At 48.5% G+C, this 19,004-nt stretch overlaps 6 protein-coding genes across 6 annotated transcripts; 4 read left to right on the plus strand and 2 right to left on the minus strand.

Annotated features, from left to right (window-relative positions):
- Nucleotides 1-164: 164 nt before the first annotated feature.
- GT037_004162 (uncharacterized protein) lies at nt 165-5,211 on the plus strand (the record flags this gene model as incomplete). The annotated part of the gene is made up of 6 exons (XM_038929209.1): nt 165-795; nt 2,574-2,788; nt 2,836-2,898; nt 3,906-4,006; nt 4,053-4,446; nt 4,501-5,211. The coding sequence occupies 6 exons, from the start codon at nt 165-167 to the stop codon at nt 5,209-5,211; spliced, it is 2,115 nt and encodes a 704-aa protein (XP_038787481.1).
- A 624-nt stretch (nt 5,212-5,835) lies between these two features.
- Nucleotides 5,836-8,609, plus strand: GT037_004163 (uncharacterized protein; the record flags this gene model as incomplete). The annotated part of the gene is made up of 4 exons (XM_038929210.1): nt 5,836-6,073; nt 6,171-6,256; nt 6,415-6,622; nt 7,648-8,609. 4 exons carry the CDS (start codon nt 5,836-5,838, stop codon nt 8,607-8,609), a joined length of 1,494 nt encoding a protein of 497 aa, XP_038787482.1.
- Nucleotides 8,610-10,524: 1,915 nt separating this feature from the next.
- Nucleotides 10,525-12,678, minus strand: GT037_004164 (ferredoxin reductase-c-terminal nadp-linked; the record flags this gene model as incomplete). The annotated part of the gene is made up of 2 exons (XM_038929211.1): nt 10,525-12,094; nt 12,143-12,678. The coding sequence occupies 2 exons, from the start codon at nt 12,676-12,678 to the stop codon at nt 10,525-10,527; spliced, it is 2,106 nt and encodes a 701-aa protein (XP_038787483.1).
- A 2,342-nt stretch (nt 12,679-15,020) lies between these two features.
- GT037_004165 (uncharacterized protein) lies at nt 15,021-15,440 on the plus strand (the record flags this gene model as incomplete). Its single annotated transcript, XM_038929212.1, has 1 exon — nt 15,021-15,440. One exon carries the CDS (start codon nt 15,021-15,023, stop codon nt 15,438-15,440), a length of 420 nt encoding a protein of 139 aa, XP_038787484.1.
- A 558-nt stretch (nt 15,441-15,998) lies between these two features.
- GT037_004166 (glutathione s-transferase) lies at nt 15,999-16,704 on the minus strand (the record flags this gene model as incomplete). The annotated part of the gene is made up of 2 exons (XM_038929213.1): nt 15,999-16,437; nt 16,487-16,704. 2 exons carry the CDS (start codon nt 16,702-16,704, stop codon nt 15,999-16,001), a joined length of 657 nt encoding a protein of 218 aa, XP_038787485.1.
- A 1,064-nt stretch (nt 16,705-17,768) lies between these two features.
- On the plus strand, nt 17,769-18,816 carry GT037_004167 (uncharacterized protein; the record flags this gene model as incomplete). The annotated part of the gene is made up of 2 exons (XM_038929214.1): nt 17,769-17,873; nt 17,923-18,816. The coding sequence occupies 2 exons, from the start codon at nt 17,769-17,771 to the stop codon at nt 18,814-18,816; spliced, it is 999 nt and encodes a 332-aa protein (XP_038787486.1).
- Between the last annotated feature and the right edge of the window lie 188 nt (nt 18,817-19,004).

A 19,004-nucleotide genomic window follows, 5' to 3' on the forward strand; every position in this document is an offset into this window, starting at 1 on the left:
GGATCGAAAGCACGGATGATTTGAATCTTCGCGGTCGTTGCGATGGGTATGGCAATCATTACCGACATGAAGAAGCGCTGGATTGTTCGTGGGCTGTCAATCTGTCGAAAGAGATCAAGCTGCAGACAAGAAACTACCACTGTCGTGATCGCGCGAACAGAGACATGAAAGCATGCTATGACTCCCAAGATACCGATCTCATCGTACGTGGCGTGATTGTCGACAAGATCGATGGGTTCAGTGGGCGGCGTCATTGGGATGATGACTCCGGTGAACTTGTAGATTTCCTAAGATCAGAGTCCCATAGAAACCCATATGGAGCAGACGCAGACTATGAGAAAGCTATCTGGAGGACTTTGGTAGGTGACCGCAATTATGAGGGCGACCGAGCACCTGGAAAGTATGCTTGCGTACTGGATACCGCTATCCTCGACAAATCATGTTTGTCATCCGATCCCACCGGGAACGGAAACATTGATGATGTTCAATACAATCTTCATCTCTGGTGGGTACGAAACGCAAAGATAAGAATTAAAGGCAAACCACTGGCATCATATCTCAAGAGTCTGGGAATCTTACGAAAGGACCCGAAAACGTATAATGAAGCTGCAGGGCGGGTTGACAGGTTCCTGTGGAACAGACGATTGGTTTCAACCGCTTTGGGTTACATTGGAATAACGCCTCATTTTATCCAGAAAGGCGACACTACAGCAGTCATCGGAGGCTGCGCTGTACCTCTTGTTCTGCGACCACGGTGGCAGCAAAAGCCAAAACATCTCAAATATGAGATACTTGGTGAGTGCTTCGTTTACGGGATCATGGATGGGGAGATTGAACAGAGTGTGAGGGAAGGAAGGCATGCTCTTGATGATATCATGATTTCGTAACCTCCTTGAGTTCTACTGGGGGCGTTCGTGAAACCAGGCTTATAGCCAGCAGATCATTGATTGTGTTACACTGAGACCATCCGGATCACAAACGTGACATGCACAATTGGAGTATAGAGCGCGAATCATGCTCCAAGATGGCGTCTCTGCTGACATAAGTAGTCCTTGTCGCAAATCATGACAATGCTGGGACAGGAAGCACGGTTCTTGGATGTTGTGTTGGACTACTGTCGACGCTGTGCTCCGAATTTCCAGCCTTATGTCTTTCGCACGTCGTCCTCATCGAGATGACGACAGCGATCAAACGAATGACTTACCAAGTTGATCGTAGAGACACACGGGTGCCTAAGGCGTCTTTGATCAAGTTGAAAGAGTGTCTGAACTGTCTGATCAGGCAGATAAAAGCTCCTAAAAATAAGTATTGGTTCAGAGACGTGACAGGGAAGAGCTGGTGAGCCCCGAACCATGGCCAGCTAGGACTGCCTCTGGTTCTCCTTGTTACATCGCTTTAAGTCGTGCCTGCAGGAGCGTGCTAAGGATAAGGCACCATTGGTCTGTGCATATAACGAGTTCTTCCATAAGTCTGAGCGTTGTTAGTACCCCTTCCTTGTGCGTATGTGATGCTCGATATCGATGACCACCACTTTCGAAGGAAGAAATCGATTGTTGTGCAATGAAAGCTCTTGCATCTGAAACACTCGTCTAAAACCGCGGATTGACAATATCCGCGCGACTTCCTCCATCTATCACGCCTGACCCAGCCCGTGTTGTATACGGATATCTAGTGCTGATGTCGCGTCCGCGGATGCAAAGGACTCAATGCAAGTTATGGAGGTGTTTCAGAAACCAGATACGTTCGAAGCACGGCCACAAGTCTTTTCTGTTGACGATCGTTGATGGGATCGATGGCAGGCCATGTTGAGGCAGGTTTGTTATCGACAGGTGCGGGTCACTGCCTCTCTTGTCGCTAGCGCGCTGGCCCCTCCCGTGCCTCTGCCCACTCGGCTCTCGTTCATTTTATCCGAGTCGGCGCCACGCGGCGATCCAAACCTATTGCATGTTGATTCCGTCTTCTAGAGCTTCCTGAAACATGTCGCAACGCCCTCTACACCTGTTGCGTGAACGCCAAACGCACAGATGAATAGTGTGGGGGCGGAAGCGTGGCGCGACAAAGCGTTTGATCGACTCAGCCTCCTGAATTTTGGAATCACTGACGAGTCGTCACTCGAACATCGAAATCTTATCAAGCTTGTAGGCGGGTCCTGTAAAGTATTGAGACTTGCTGATCGTACCATCTCAGAAGAATATGCCGATTGGCAATTGCTATACTTGTGGTTTGTACAAGCACATCAAACTCCCGCACACATTGTTGCCCCATGCCATTTTTTGATTACACAGCTATGACCATGTGTAAGGCTTAGAGGAGTACTGAGCATGGATTTCGCGACAGCAAAATACGACGCGACCTGCAGGGGAATCATTGTGCATATCTTAGCGCAGCCACAATATCAAGACGTGAGTGAACCTGGCTCCTCTGCTGTACGGCAGGAGGATTCATTGGCATATAAGTCCCAATCAGACCCCTCTTGACATGGCGCGACGCTGCAACGGCTATGGAAGGGCTCTCGATCGCGGCGAACGGTATTTTCGATAACCTAATCCATTGTCTTTACTAACAGGTGCTAGGCCTCGCTGTCATATCTGTGGCTTTTCAGCTTACCGAAGCGTGTATCAAACTCTACACGTTCTGGGAGGCAGTCGAAGATGCTCCTCAGGAGATCATCGCGATCAAGGAGGATCTGCGCTACCTGATCTCAGTCTTCAAAGGAGTCGAATCTTACGGCGACCCTCTTGGCGGTTGTTTAGGAGAAGGTGTACAACATTGCCGAGCAAAAGTTGCAGTAAGCGCATTCCATCCGGAGACACAACCTACGGCTGATCGTTTCAGGATCTGATATCCATTGTTGAAAAACTCGATGGTGGTTTCCAATCGCTGTCACGGAGGAAACGAGTACGTACAGCCTTCAAAGCTGCTCTTCACAGCAAACATATTCAACGGTTTCGCGACTCGTTGAACGATACGAAGTCGACACTTACACTTGCTATGGCACACGAAAGGTACTTTGAGATACAATGCATGAAAGAAATCTGATTGCTAATCAGATATGCTAAGCGTGATTCAAGCTCACATCTTCCGTCAAGAGTCAAGAGTCGAAGTGCTTAGAGAGCTCGAGCAACATAGTACGATTAAAGCCATTCAAAAACGCTCACTTCGTTCGTCCAGGATTGAAAACGCGTCTAACTTTACAGCGGTGCAAGATGTCTCCCTGAAATTTGTTGACCAGCGTTCCTTTCACCATATGAGGTCTTCATCCACAGCGAGCCCACTTCAACCTTTGGGCAAAGTACGAATGGAGCAGCGCTCAATCAATTATGGAGTACAAGAGCTCATGTTGCACACTATCGCGCAAACTGCGGTCACCACTTTTCAACCAACATCAATGGAGATATTCGCACAAGACGGTTATACGATCGATGAATGTGGTCAGCTGCGGACCGAAACTTTTGTCTATGCTGAAAACAGGCGGTATCATATGAAACACCATGTTTCAACTTTTCGAACGGCACTAGGGTGTACTTGGCTACGCACAACGACCATTCACCATGGCAACGAATCTTCCAAAAGACACAGGAAGTCACACGTCATCAGGTCGCTCATCCTATACCCTACAAGATGGCAACAATATATGGGCATCCAGAGCGGCCTCGAAGCTGTCGTAGCATCTGGGGGTCGAAGCTGGCTTTTCAATTGTAACATAACAGTAACCCGCCCTGTTTCTGATGATTCACTCATCTTTGAGCTCTGTCGCACGGGTCAAACTCGTGCTGTGGAAGCATTGTTGGAGAAAGGAATGGCAAGCGTGGTAGACACGAGCCCAAAGGGATGGAAGCCACTGCATGTAAGACGTTACTCTTTTGTGGAAGGTCACCTCTACAAAATAACACTGACTCAGCCAGTTTGCTGCCGCAGCAGGTCACGTCGAACTCTGCGCTTTGCTTATTAAAGGAGGCGCAGACAAGTCCGCACTGGCATACGAAGGACCTTCTGACGCGATCCTGTAGGTTCTCAATGCCAAACAATAGAACCTCTGCTAAGAGAAACAGATCACCAATATCGCTTTTCGTAGCATCTTGCACTGATGAGCACGCTGATACCAAGATCGCCATGCTCAGACTGTTTTGTGAATGCATCGACATAGCCGATGCTGATAGCGATGGTTGGTCCGTTCACGACTGGCTCAAGAGAGCATACGCAAAGGAACGAGTTCCAATCTCGCAAAACAGCATCACATGGCTACTTCACTTTACCATGCACGAAGAGTACGTCGGATTCAGCGCACGCAACATCTGGTCCGCCTTGCAACACGCAATGAGATCTATCCTCAACCATGCGCGTCATAGCAACTACCTTCAGCAGATCCTCTGTCTTTCCAAAGACGAGCATTCGAAGGTCAGCAGACGCCACTTAGACGCTGTAGGTTCTTGGCTTGCTCTACGCGTAAGTGGTCGAGTTGTCCTGCCGATGGTAGTGAATGCTGGCTCATTCCTGCAGATGAAGGGCTTTGATTGGATGGAGGACAACTTGACACACAAGCAATTCCTACAAGCACTGCCGAGTATCTACTCAGCTTGGTGTAACGCAGTACTGGATTGTGTCGAGCAAGAGGAAGCCTACATGCGAGAAGAACTTCATGGCTACCTATGCCAGCTTGGCATGACACGAGGGGAATTCGTTGATACACTCATTCAGACGAAGAGTATCTTGCATAGCGCAAATGTTGGAAACCTACCACGGACCGCATGCACATCCTGCAAAGATGACTATGGTCTATTGACTTGTGGACTGGTCGAACCTGCGCGCATAGCTATTACAGAGTGCGTCAGATCTGGACACAACTCGAATTGTGTGTGCGGAAAGATCCCAAAAAGCTCAACAGTGTCGGAAGATATTCCGGAATACACCGGGACATTTCGAACGGACGACAAAGACGATGCTACACATGCAGATGACGAATTCTTCGACGCACAGCCGTACGTTTTCAGTGATGCTGGTTCCCGAACCAATTCCACATCGAGCATGTTCACTGACATAGCGACTTTGCTTTACAGCGCGCAAGGCCGAATCTGGCTCGGTGAACACTCGTTCGGAGAGCGCCTATGCTCAACTTGTTTCTTACTCAAAGAGAAGTACATCGGTGAAGATGGTCTATCTGCTGACTTTCCACCAATACCGAGGAGCTTCGGTGGCCTACGTGTGAAGTAATGAATATCAACAAAGTATCATAGCGTAAAGCCAATGCAAACCGAATCTACCTTTCGCGCGAACCTATGAAACGCATACACATATACGGTCACGCAGTGTATCCAGTCGTGACACCGACAACTCTACAATTTGGAAAACATGGTGATCCCGGTTGCTTCGTTTATAACCTAACCTGCTGGAGCTTAGTGGATTTTCCAAGATGCTCTAGTGCATTTACGCTACCCTGTTTATGGCAACGACGTTCGCCGAGACTCCACAGATCATACGAACGGTCAGCACCCGACAGGACCGGTTTCGTCCTGTCGATCCTGGTATTGACCGCTCGAGCCTGACAACCAGAATCGTACCTTCTGGTTGTACGTTTGGAATCATCCTGCTATGCTTTGTAATCCCGAGTTTACTTATCAGCAGACATAAAGGCACTCTCCACATCCTCGTACAACCCTGAATCTGGTTATAAATCTTGTACGATAGTTGTTGTATAGAGCCAGATTACCATAAAGATAGACCAGTATGCTACCTAGCGATCTTGAAAGTTGTTCACTCATCCATGTTCTGTGTCTTGTGTATATGCAATCCTACAAGCATCTGCTTACCAACATTCCACTGCTCACTGTTGTTACCATGGCCCAAAAGACACTTCTCTTTCTCGGCGCAGGACCAAACGATGGAGATGCGACATTATCGCTGTCCAAAACCAAAGGATACAAGATCGCCACTGTAGCTCGCACGATCAAAACAGATATCGAGGCCAATGCAGACATCTGTCTGACTGCTGATTTCAGCGACCCAGGCTTGATGGGGCAGATCTTCGAGAAAGTCGAGCAGAAACTAGGAGTCCCAAATGTTGTGGTCTACAACCGTAAGTCATGATTTCTATACACATTCAGGATATAAATCGCGTCGTCCAGAGCTTGCCTTTGCCCATATACTTGTATTGAAAGCTCATATTGAAGTAGCCTATTCCTGGTTCATGGGTCCTGATCCTGAGAACCCTGTCTCGGCGCCGCTTCAAGATTTCCAGAAAGACCTTGCGATCAACAGTGTGAGCGCCTACGCTCCTGCGCAGGCTGCAGTAGCAGGTTTTAATAAGCTCCCCAAGGATGTAAAAAGAAAACCTTCATCTACACCGGTAACAATAGCAACACACTGGTAAGTCGTGGCCATGTCTTTGCGAAGATAGCAACGTGCTTACTTCTTCAGGTCACACCCATGTTTCTCATGCTCGGTGTTGGTAAAACGAGTGCGTGGTACATGATCCAGACATTGGCTGCCTCCGCTAGCTTGGCTTCAAAGGGATGCCGTTTCTACTATGTCGACGAGCGTACACCAGGGGGAAAGGCTATGTTCCATGTCTCAGGGCCTGCACACACTGAATACTTTTTGGGATTAGCAGAGAAGGAAGGTCGAAGTAAGACATTGGCGACGTTCGTCAGGGGCAAAGGTTATACGAAATTTCCAAGCAACGAGAGGGCGATCTTGCCCCACGTGTCTGTGCAAGATGCGGCGGATCCGAAGTATGGAGCACCAGGAACTGCAGAAGCGAAATACGGCTACTGAAAGAGCGAGCTCCGCATGAGATCAGATAACTATATATAATGACATGCAAGAATCCCGGGAGATGCGAAGCTGTGTATGTTGTGCCGTGTCGTATAAACTTGGATTTGACATTGTTGGTCATATCTTACCAGACGATAGCTTATAGCGAGATACAACTGGGACTATTTGACCAGACCGTTTCTGGGGGCACAAAACCAATCACTCTTGTCCAACAACTTTAGGCCTTTAGCAAACCTAGAATCATTCCTATCGATTACATGTGCTGCACGCATCCATTGCGCACAATGGGAAGTGAATGCTAGATTTTGAGACTTGCGTTCCGCCACATTGCTCGGAGGGTCCGTCCTATCCTTAGTGTAGTTCATACGAGCTAAAGCCGGATGCATTGTGCAAAGATGAACCCTGTATAGGTAAGCGATGTTCCCGGGCCGGAAATCTATTCGGGCCGACCCGACCTTGTCTTGGCGAATTCACATGCTCAAAAGGGAAAAAATGTAAGCGAAAGTGCAAATCTGGGGAACGGGACTTGTCTTGAAGCTAAACCCAGAAATTCCTGGAATGACCAATCTTCTTGACCGATCTTCTTAACACCGACACTACACCCGCTGTGATCCCGGATTTCTTCCACCACGCACCGTGACTAACGGACATCTGTTCGTCCGACCGCGTGTAAGAGAGATAAGCGCTTCCAGCAATTCTCTAGGTTCTCAGTCGAGACAGGAGTATAAAGAGTTTGTGGCTCCATTCGAAAGATGAATCACAAATCCTCCTCATCACCATCTTCACTACTATCACTTCCTACCCCAAGATCTTTAAGTCATTCTTAAACCACAATGTCTCGTTACGCTGAAGCCCATGCCAATCCCGCTGGTCCAGGAGATGCTCGCCCAACCGCTCTCCAGATCATCGAGGATGAAGGAGTGGAGGGCAAGTTGGCCGGAAAAGTCATAGTGATCACTGGCACTTCTTCTGGAATCGGAATCGAGACTGCCCGCGTCCTCAAGCTCACGGGAGCAAAGCTGTTGTTGACTGCACGAAACCTCGAAAAAGCTAAGACCGCTCTGGACGGAATTCTCGAGCCAGGACGCGTTGATCTCGTTGAGATGGACAACACCTCTCTAGAAAGTGTGCGCCACGCAGCAAAAGATATCCTGGAGAAGTCGAATAACCAAGTCAACATCCTTATCAACAATGCTGGTATCATGGCTATTCAAAATCTCGAAAAGACCAAGGACGGATTTGAAATGCAGTTTGGGGTCAATCACCTCGCACATTTCCTGTTGTTCGAACTTTTGAAGCCAGCTCTCCTTGCTAGTGCCACCCCTGAACTTTCTTCTCGAGTTGTCAATCTCTCTTCTTCAGCCCATCACGTTGCCTCGATCAACAAGTCTGGAAACTACAACTTTGAGAAGACTGAATACAACGACTGGGTTGCTTATGGGCAAGCTAAGACTGCAAACATCTACATGGCCAACGAGATCGAGAGGCAATACGGATTAAAGGGGCTTCACGCAACCAGTGTTCACCCTGGTATGATCGCAACAGGACTTATGCAGTATATGGACCCCAAGATCGTTGAAGGCTTCCAGGGCAACCAGGAGGTGTACAAGATGATGAAGTCGCCGGAGCAGGGCGCCGCAACGACAGTATGGGCCGCGATCGGAAAGGAATGGGAAAACAAAGGCGGAGAGTACCTTGCTGAGTGCGGGAAGACTACCCGCGGTAACGACAAACATGAGATCGCAGGTGTGGGCTTTGCAGGCCATGCTTACGACCCCGAAGCCGAAGCGAGGCTTTGGAAGGACTCATTGGCAATGGTGGGACTCAAAGACGATTAGTAGTTTATCACGAGTGAGCATGTTCGACACTTACATCTGGAATCTCATAGCCGTATAGTAGCGAGGCGAATAAATTGATCACTGATCTCAATCTTATGTTCTTCTTCTGTTGGGTAGTAAGAGCTAACGTTGTGCTTTGTAGAACTTACAAGATCTGGTATCTCAATCGTATCATATCCGCCGTCTAGAACCGAGCAGTAGATTGTAAGATTATCTTGTTCTTGGAGATGGCTCTGTAGGAAGCGCGGGGCTGAATTTGGAAGCGGAAATAGGGGTGCTGAAGGTGCGATAGCATTATTGCTGCATCAATGCATTTGGAAATCATGCCCCGCTTTCTCAGCACTAACATCAACGTTGATCTTTGTCGCACGGTTAGGTGCGGGTATTATGCATAGAACAAGGACGAAAGAAATCATAATTTGTTGTTATTTGTAGCCTTGTAGCGAAGCTTATATGAAGACTATCGCACAGCATTACTAGTAACACGGTGTCTGACTGCGCTTTGTCTACAATTCTAATATACTAGCCTTCTCCCAGAGCGGTGACCATAGCTCTCAAGGGTCTTTCGCTAATCACAGAAACCCAACGACTGATCTCACTTCTCAGATCGAGGGTGCTGGTGTGTTGCCTTACGTCACAGAGTGCTCTGTCTGCAATTCAGATTTGCTAAAGGAACAGGTTGTATACGTGGATCAGCCTCTAATACCTCTGACGCGCTTCAAACGATCTGATCGTACACGCAAGACTAGTAAATCGATCGCCCCTTCACCTCAACGTTGGGCACTTCTAGGCTACTCGGTGACTAGCATCCTCTACGTAGATTGGTAACCATGCTCTCTCGGAGCACTATTACAGGCAATGTTCAAGCGCTTCTCCTTTCTAATGACCAAAAGAAGCATAAATGAACAAATTCGTAGAGCAAGCCTAGCTACTCTATAGTTCTGAGTTATTCAATATGCACAAGGTTATTGGGATTCTGATCCGTGTTCTTTTTGTTCACTGCGGAGATAGGATCAAGTAGCAATTGAGTGAACAGCTTGGTTGTATCCAAGAGCAATACCAGCTTCAGATCTTGTTTCAGTTACTTCAGAATACCCCACGTTGAGCGCACGTAACGGCTTGGCGTCGAAGATTGTGCTACGCTCCCCGTCAGTTTAAGACTTACCCCACGGCCCCAAGACGCGATATCAATCGGCGTGTCGGGCGACTGCGGCGGAAGTCCAGGCAACAGCTCTCCGCTGCTCAGCTAAGCCCAGCAAAGCTGGCCGTCTGTGCTCCCTGGTGCGGGGCGAAGAAAACGTTGGCGTCCTCGGCGTTGTTGACCACAATCATGCCCGCTTCGGAGTCGTTTAGACGGTTCAATCTCGTCGCATCTGCAAATCTGTGGCATCCCTCTTCTAACCTCGCCTGCGTGCCTATATTTATGCAAAAGATCCATAGCGTCAGCGACGCGCCGCGCGCCCGGTAAATGTACTCAATGGCAATCTGCGTCTTTCTATGGCTCGCCGTCCACGCCAGGGCAGCGCCTCGAAGGCCAACTAGCGCTGCGCCACCCGCCAGCCCAGCGCATACCTTATCGATCTTTCCGATGCTAATATGTAGGCATTCAAAGTCTGCTATATCTATTTTGCAGAGTGACATTGCCACAGAAGCCCGACTGCGCTCCAAGACAGCTTTCGCTGGCAATGGCGGCTGGCGGCAGTAAGATGCATTGATCTGCTTGATCTGTAAACTGCAGCTAAAATACAGAGTAGCTGTTAATCGCCTTCTGTAACTGGATACCGTATAATGAGTGGTAGTGATTTGAGATGTTGGAAACCAGGCCTCGTATGCCTGTCGTCAAGACAAGATCATTTTTCCTACATGGCAGGTAAATCTTGAGCCAACCGCGCCATGCTTACGCGGCTGGACTAACCTACCATGAAAACGCATCTACATGCAAATTAAATACAGTCTTCTTGCCTCTCCCCAGGCCGGCCACTAAAGCTCGAGCCTCGTCGCACATCTCTGCAGGACCGCACACGATAACACCCACTTTCTTGTAGCCAACATCGATCTCCTTCTGAAGCAAGCCCTTGATAGCGAAGCGTTGTCCGACAAAAATCTGCTTGTCAGCGACGTTTCCGATAGCCGTCCTCATCTCATCAACTAAAGCTTGATCTGACGCTTTGACACTCCACGCCAACTTGACGTTTGGATGGACGGAGAGCCAACCCAGCAGACCGGTGATACCGATACCACCTCCGAGCAACAACAAATGATCAGCCTCCAGGGCCTCAGTGCTGGCTGAATGTGGATATGGTCCATCCAGCATTGTAAGTAGCTGAGCGTTCTTGTTCAACTTTTTCGTTATGCCGGTCCTCTTCTTGATAATAAAAGACAAGCCTGTCGTAGTTGCTAGATCTTTGACGTTGCGTGTCACAGGAGTCACGGGAGTAACCGATGCTATATCGCTTGGACATTTTCCTTCGGTGTGACTGCTCGCCGATATGCAATCGTCCGAAGACGCTAGTTCTGGAGCATGCGTGTGGCTTCGAAACAATACGGACGAGTTGATGGAGAAAGGGTGGTTCTCCCACGGTCGCAGCGGATGCAGAGTTGGAAACCCAATGTAGCCAACATAGCCTGGCTTCGCCGCCCACCGGACACCAGATACATCAACACGGATGTATTTGTCTCCCACTTCGGTGACATGGGCGTACTGCATGCCATTCTTGAACACGCGTAACACGCGGACAGCCCGATCAAAGAACCACACTGCGATGGCAGCATAGAGCCAGTTGTCGTAGAAGTTGTATCCCCATCTTAGGATGACATGGTACCAGCAGCCCACGATGACGAAGACAGCAAGTATTATGTGAAAGATAAGGAAGATCTCATAGGCGAGGCGGCGGAAATAGAGAACGCTCAAGACCAGCATAGCACATGTCAATACAGTAGCGACGATACCCCACGACCAATATGGCTTAATGGACTCGACTGGATAGCTTCCTGATCCTTGATAACACAACAATAGCGTAATGCTGTGTACGATGGCTTGGACGGCGAAGATGCGAGCGATCCAGCGGTGCAGCAAGAGGTACGTGCCGTATGACCAGTTGGTGATCCAGAGCAAGAAGTTGTTGCGGCTTGAGAACAGAATGACAAGGGGCAGAAGGCCATACCCTATATGTCCAGTGCGATAGCCAATACAAGAGAGGATCTCCTCTCTCTTCGAAAAGCCCCATGGATGCGGCTGCGAACTACCATAGTTCACTGAGCTCAAAATGACATTAAGGGTAAAGAAAAAAAGTATATAAGCAGCTTGCCCGACAGTCGGTGCGTTGCCGATGAGCCAAGGTAGCGGACGAACATGATACGAGCCTATCGTAGACGGGTACACAAGATATGGTTTGAGCTTGTCGAGTAGGCCAGTCGCGAACGGCAGCTTGCGAATGAGTGTGCATAAGATCGGAATGCCAAAGCCTAGGACGACAATGACAATGCTAAACATATATTAGAGAGACCTGTCAACCGATGGTGGTTCCACTTACACATATCGAGCTTGCAGCATTTCGATGTGGTCAAAAAGTCGATTGAACTTAAATTGCGTCTCATAACTGGCGTCGCTAATCACCATGGGCATGGTCATGACCTCGGTCGAGCTTGCATTATAAACCATGGTAGGCGTCGAATTTCCGAGTTCTATGAGCGTCTCGGAGTAAGTCCATTTCGGCACAAGGTCGGCAATGAGTTTAGTCGCCCAGAATTCTTCTCTTTTCCAGACTGGAACGTCTGCGCTACATCTTTTGCTCATACAGTAAGCTATAGTCTCTAAGAATGGTAGATTCTGTGCTTGGCAGCTTGGCGTCGGTGCTCCAGCAGCCATATCCATATCCATACCCATGGAGTGACCATCAGAAGAGTCGGTTTTGGGGCACGAGAGGCTGGCCGATGAGACTGCATTGTAGCAAGAGAAACCACAGTTAGGGCTGTACCAGGAGAACCCGTAGCCCGGGAAGTGGTTGGAAGTCAAATGTGAGCGAGCGACGGGAATCGCTGGAATGATGAAGAGCCAAAGCAACTCCATGGTGGATTTTTGACGTGAGCGTAGGCTACTCGGTGAGCCAAAGAAATTCAAGGTAGAAGTCAGACCAGCCGAAGCTCCAGATTAGATTACCTTTTATTGCTGACCTATGACTGTCTTGACCCCTAGGTAGTGCAGCTATTGAAGCCGCATCACTTGAGCAATCTAATAATCTGATTTGCCAGAGAACAAGTCGCCATAGGCTCTACAGTCACATTTAAGAAATGCTCGTTGACCGCGAATGATGTTCCGATTGTTGGGGTCTAGTGCTCTAGCCTGCATTTGAGCATGTTTGCGCGCATTTTTCCGGGAACATGCAGTTTGAATTACCCGGTAAGATAAAGCCACAGACCAAGCATTGATCATAAATTCTCCTGGGAACTTTCCTCATGGCGCGTTTCCATGGACTTATCTTCCAATTAGTGGTAGGTGCCAAGTGAGTCTCGTGGTGGTAACGCTGCTTGTCACGACACTTTCTGATTACCAAAATCTAGCAGTCCGCATATTGCGTTATGTGGAGGTGTTAAAAGGCATTCAGATATCTCTTTCTCCATACCAGGAAGCAAGTGAGTGACGCTCTCACATTCTAAGGCCAAACGAGATATGATGCAGCAGTGCCCTTGCAAGCATAAACCTCCTTAGCACGCTACTGTAACTTACATACGACAATCTAGAGAGGAATAGCCGATTGATGGACTTGAGACGCTGAAGGTCGCTCAAGAGAGAATCTTCGCGATTGGCTTGAGATAATTTTCTTGGCCTAGCATGAGTGGCTTGCGTAGTTTCCGAGGAACGTCTTACTTGTTCCTCTACATTTGGTCTTTCAGGTCCGCGGAACATGCATCCTACAAGGAGTTTGCTTAGTCAAGTTAGCGCACTGTTATGTGTCACATAATGTTGCTTACTTGAGACGGAAGATTGCGTCCGGAAACAAAAAGAAAACCAGTGTAAAGTACGTTCAGCAACAACATTGCTGATCTCGTTTTTACAATGAAAAGATTGCGAGCCTGAAACTTGATAGTGCGCAAATGCAGATTTCGAATCTCATATATTCCCTGGGTAGCAAGGTTAATAGAATTTGAATCAGATCTTCCTTTCGTGAGATGTAAGACCGAAAGCAGCGTAAATACAATGCTGTCTGCTAGTACTTACGAAGTGACTTGTTCACTATTCACTCAGGAAGTGTTTGCTGTATCATCGAGTATTAAGGCTAAATCCCTGCCTCAGTACAGTATTTCTGGTGTGGTCCATAGACGATGGATGCGGTCTGTCGATATGGAGACGATGATTTACTGAATGGCATAGTCTTTCCATGACCCATGCCGGTCGAGTAATTTCTTGTGTACTTCTTCTGTATTGATTGAGAATGTTTGCGAAGCACCAATTTGGACACCAGTCGATCAGCTGTTTCCCCTGGGGCGCTGCACTGCAGTATCCAAACGATCCTGAGGGGCCAAGGGTGAGAACCATGCTTCGGTCTTCTATCACGCTTACGGGAAGATCTCGATTGACAGAAGCTCCAACACCGCATATATCTGTGAGATGTGACTTATTTCAGCGTCGAGCAGCAATTGGAGAACAGTGATCATACTCGTACACGGGTGCGAAGTGGTTCGCATCTTTCTCGTTAAATATAGCCCATTTGATGAAGCTGCGAACGCCATCTGCCCCAATGACAAGATCAGCGATGCTACTCCCACCATGAGCAAATCTAGTTATCGATCTTTCAGATCCTAATTCTGCATTCACAACCTGGCCATGTAGTACATCTCTCTCTCCGACCTTTCCGTAGGAGCATTTCCAGAGTTCATACCTAGAGCGTGATATCGTGAAATTTTTCGGGGAGCCGTCGCCTCCACTCGAAAGAACAGCTGAAGTATGGCCTCTTGCCGTCCTAGATATGCAGTACTTGCTCACGTAGCCTCTCGATTTGAATAGCTTATATAAATATCCGTCTACGTACTTCAACAGGCGCACACTGTAGTGATTAAGCCCGACACCATTACACACCACAGCTGCAGAGTTGACAAGGTCTTTCAAACGTTACAGCGCGTGGGTTAAGGCTATTCTGGAGCTGTTGCGAATTACATATCAAGATCTCGGTTGTCTCAAAGCCAGGCAGGACCTTTTGTGACTGCAAGTACGTAGCAAGGCCGGGGATCCCTGCAACGGCTACGGCTGTCTTTATTTTCTCAACTAGACCCACAGGTGGTAGGAAGGGATTGTTGTCACAACATGATCTATTGTACACGCTTCCGCGAATTCATGAAGATCAGATCCCACCCATCTTCGAAATCGTCGATTTTCATGTCAACCAACTAAGTTACTTTGATCATTTTTCAAAAATGCAGGAGTGTTCATACCTCATCGATAGACTCTTATACACCGGAAGACTCGAATCCACAGACACACGAGATTACATCTATGTTATCCTCCGTCTCACAAGCTACCCGTCATTGTCTATGTCAATCGAAGAATGGGATGAAGCAAGGAGATCGTCACTCCTCATCCCTGTCGACTATTCGACCACTTGGGACGCTGTTGCCTGGGTTACACTCATGACAGAGGGTCTTGCACTGCTACCCAAGTTCAAGGTACTGGACGCAAAGGAAGAGAACCCTACACTTCTTTCCTGGGCTATAGACTGGCACATCACTACACGATGCTTCCGTAGACGACAAGTGGAAGAGAAAACAGTTTTGGCCATAGATCGGTTTCGTCTCTTGGGTCTTTGGAGATACCGTCTGCTTCTGCAAGCACCCTAAACGTGTCCGTTAGAAACCATAATACGTGTCATACGATGTCTTGGAAAAATATCATCCTTCATGGCATCGTAGACACAAGGTTCTATGTTAGTTACGATCACGTCTGGGAACGAAGGCGACATCTGAAGGATAAGCGCCGGTGGCAAATCTCGTGCGATACCAGTGGTGACCATATCGTGGTTTATATACCAGAAGTCTTGGGTTCCGAAATCGAACAGGAACTACTTGGTCATCGACTTCACGAAGAAAGCGAAGTGTCTTGTGGGTATGCAAGTGGAGGTCTATGGCTCTTGCTTCCAGTTGGAAACAACGAACACAGAATCATCGCCTGCCTGTCTTAGGTCCCGATGCATCGACACGTGTACTACAATCATTGGTAGCGGCATGTAGAAGACGATCGTCATCGCCCACTAACTGTAGATTTGGGTAATCCAGCGATCGATCATTTGATGAAAGCTCCACGAGTTGTGAATTGGAACAAGAGGCAGAAGTTCACCATTGTATAAGAAGCTGGAGTTCTTTCGCTGCTAGATCATATCTCTCTTCACTATGACGTCCTTAGATCTTATGTCCCGTCTTCTTCAACGCGCGTTGGTAGCTCTCGGTCTTTCTACAAGCATCCAACCACTTGTTGACATTCGGATACTCCCTGCCCTTTATTCCAAGCTCCCTCGCAACAATGAACTCGGCTGAGAACTGCATCATGGTGTCCGCGGCGGTGACGTGATCGCCGCAGATAAACTTGCCTGACGAGAGCGACAACTCGGTTTCGAGCCAAGACATGTCGTTCTGCACATTAGCCGACATATTCTTCTCGGTGGCTTCAAGGAGGCCTTCAGGCGCATCTTCGGGGATGTGCCATCGCGCGTAGAGAATGGCGAGGGCGTGGAGTGCGAATGTGGCTTCTGCAGCGTGAGTCCACTGGCGGATCTTGATGCGCTCTTTGGGATCGTGTGGTAGGAGACGACCCTCTTTGTCGTACGTTTCGCATAGGTAGCTATATCTGTATTCAGATGCGAACAACAATATAGTCGCTCTTTACATACTCCGTTATTGCGCCACTTTCACAAACAGTTAGGTCACCATCTTGAAGGGTAGGGAATTTCCCCAGAGGATTGCCCGATGCCAACTTGAAGTCTTCAGGCGCCTTCCCATTCACTCTGTCAGAGAATTTGACATTGTAGTCAAGCCCCAGCTCCTCCAAAAGCCATGCAGTGCGTATGCACCTCGATGCTTGGAGAAACCAGAGTGTGATCGTAGGCATGTTTGAAGAAGAGCAGTGGGTAAGAGGGGTAAAGCTCACGACAGCGGATGGCAAAACCCGGCCTATTTGAGGTGTATAAGCTATCCTGGTTGTGTGGCGTCATATAGGGCGCGTCTTTTGAGCGGAGCTGACACCGGCGGGAAAAGGTGTAGCGGATCTACCGAGCCAATTACTAGTTGCTCTTACATATTAATGGAAACAATCTGCACAAGGTGCCCTTCGCGGGGCGATGTCATCAAGCATAAATACATATCCTTTGTTTGAAACGAGGTTTCAATTGGTCCGATATTCTCGTAGAGTTTAATCACAATACTTGCATCTGTCGCTGCGACCCAGAATGCACAATTCGCAAGGGTTCTCGTCGCCGCGACGTAGAGTTGGCCAAAATCTATGTTGATGTTTCCGGACGAGATGGTCTTCGTCTCTTCCACGTCCGCACTCGGCTATGGGTATCATGCCTGATATCAATGAGCAACGTGACCTCTTCATGTTCACAACAACGGTCGTGATTTATAAGTGTGATATTTTGTCGCATCGTATTTTGGGTAACTCGCACGGCATGGTATTCAGGGTGCTTGGCAGCAGCCAATCAACATGACACTTTCGCATAGCCTTGAGCCTCGCGAAACCACAGTGAGAGAGCAGTGTGTCGGTGCTGGCGTATACAAAAGTTCCGGTGGATCAACGGCACAGTGCTACAGTAATGTGGGTACTACCCAGGTATACGATCCTGACCATAGATTCCTGGCCAATCAGAGACCACACGGTGAATCACTTCGATCGCCCCCCGAATACTGTGCCGAGGCATGGTTCGCACCAGCTGACTCGATCGTTGTCGCAACATCCAATACTGCAACAACTCCGCTAGGTTGTTTCTACGCCTTGCGCCATCGATAGGTCCCCGGTTCGCAGCATCGATCAGGACGAGTTAGACTTGACGTCATTAGGCGGGTTGACAAACTGGAAGACGGCTCGTCCCGCGCTCGTGCTAGATAAACTGCCTCGCACCGATAACACGGAGACATTTCCCATGTCCCTACGAAGTCTCACGGTCTATTCTCAAGATGTCGTCTAATGAGAAGCCAATAGTGTTCCACTACGACGGCTCGATCTTTTCTCACCGAGTGCTATGGTATCTTTGGCTTCGCGGCATACCTTATGACGAATGTGTGGGTGTTATCCACCGAGTTGCGATTGGCCTATTGATGTGACTTCCAGATCCAACCTGCATTCATGCCTCGTCCAGACCTTGGACTCATTGGCGTTGGCTATCGTAAAATCCCTATCATGGCTATTGGAAAGGACGTATATTGCGATTCCCGGCTGATCATCTCCACGCTAGAGTCCTTGTACCCTAACAACACCCTCTCGCCCTCGAGGCCAGCCGACGTTGGTATCGGGAAACTTTTCGAAAGCTGGACTATCAATGGCGGTATATTTACCAATGCTGTCAAGATGATGCCATATTGGCAGGAAGCAAGCTTTCTTTCGAATGAAGCATTCATCGATGATCGTCAGAAGCTCATGGGAACACGATTCACTGCCCAAGGAATGCAGGCTGGGCGACCGGAAGGCGCGCAGCACTTACAGCAAGCTTTCGATTTGCTTGAGACTACTTTCCTCGCCGACGGCCGAGATTGGATCCTAAACACACAGGAGCCGTCGCTAGCAGACATCGATGCTGTCTGGCCGTTCAAATGGTTGATATCAGACCTGAAGATGAAAGACAGCCTTCCCGCGGAGCATTTCAATGCTAAGAAGTATCCGAAGTTGTTTGCGTGGGTGGAAAGATTTGTTACACAGCTGAATGAGAAGAAAGAGACACTGCCAAAGCCGAATGCGCTCGACGGGAAAACAATGGGCAAGCGAATTATTGACACCACTACCGCACAAGAAACCATTCCCTTCGACGATGACAATTCTCACGGGTTTAAGCAAGGCGAAGACGTCGAAATCTCACCCTCAGACTACGGACAAACGGGTAAAACTGCCGGAACGTTGATTGGTCTCACAGTACATGAAGTTGTTATCCGAAATAGCAAAGGCATACATGTGCACTTTCCGCGATGGAATTTTGCCATTTCCAGAGCTGCGTCAAAGTCCAAGATCTAGGTTGCGCAAGCTAAGAGTATCGTAGTTCGCGATTGTAGCAGTCGACATATATTTTGATCTCTTCTGCGAATATACAGTGTTTGCTTATTGTCACCTCGTCCAACCCTGTCGAACAACGAACAATCCAGCAGTGCGAGCATTTGCACTATGAGCACGAAGCCTGCAGCAAGGCTGACAGCTTACGTGGT

This window comes from Alternaria burnsii, assembly GCF_013036055.1.
Source record: "Alternaria burnsii strain CBS107.38 chromosome Unknown 698, whole genome shotgun sequence".
In the NCBI taxonomy this organism is placed as follows: domain Eukaryota; kingdom Fungi; phylum Ascomycota; class Dothideomycetes; order Pleosporales; family Pleosporaceae; genus Alternaria; species Alternaria burnsii.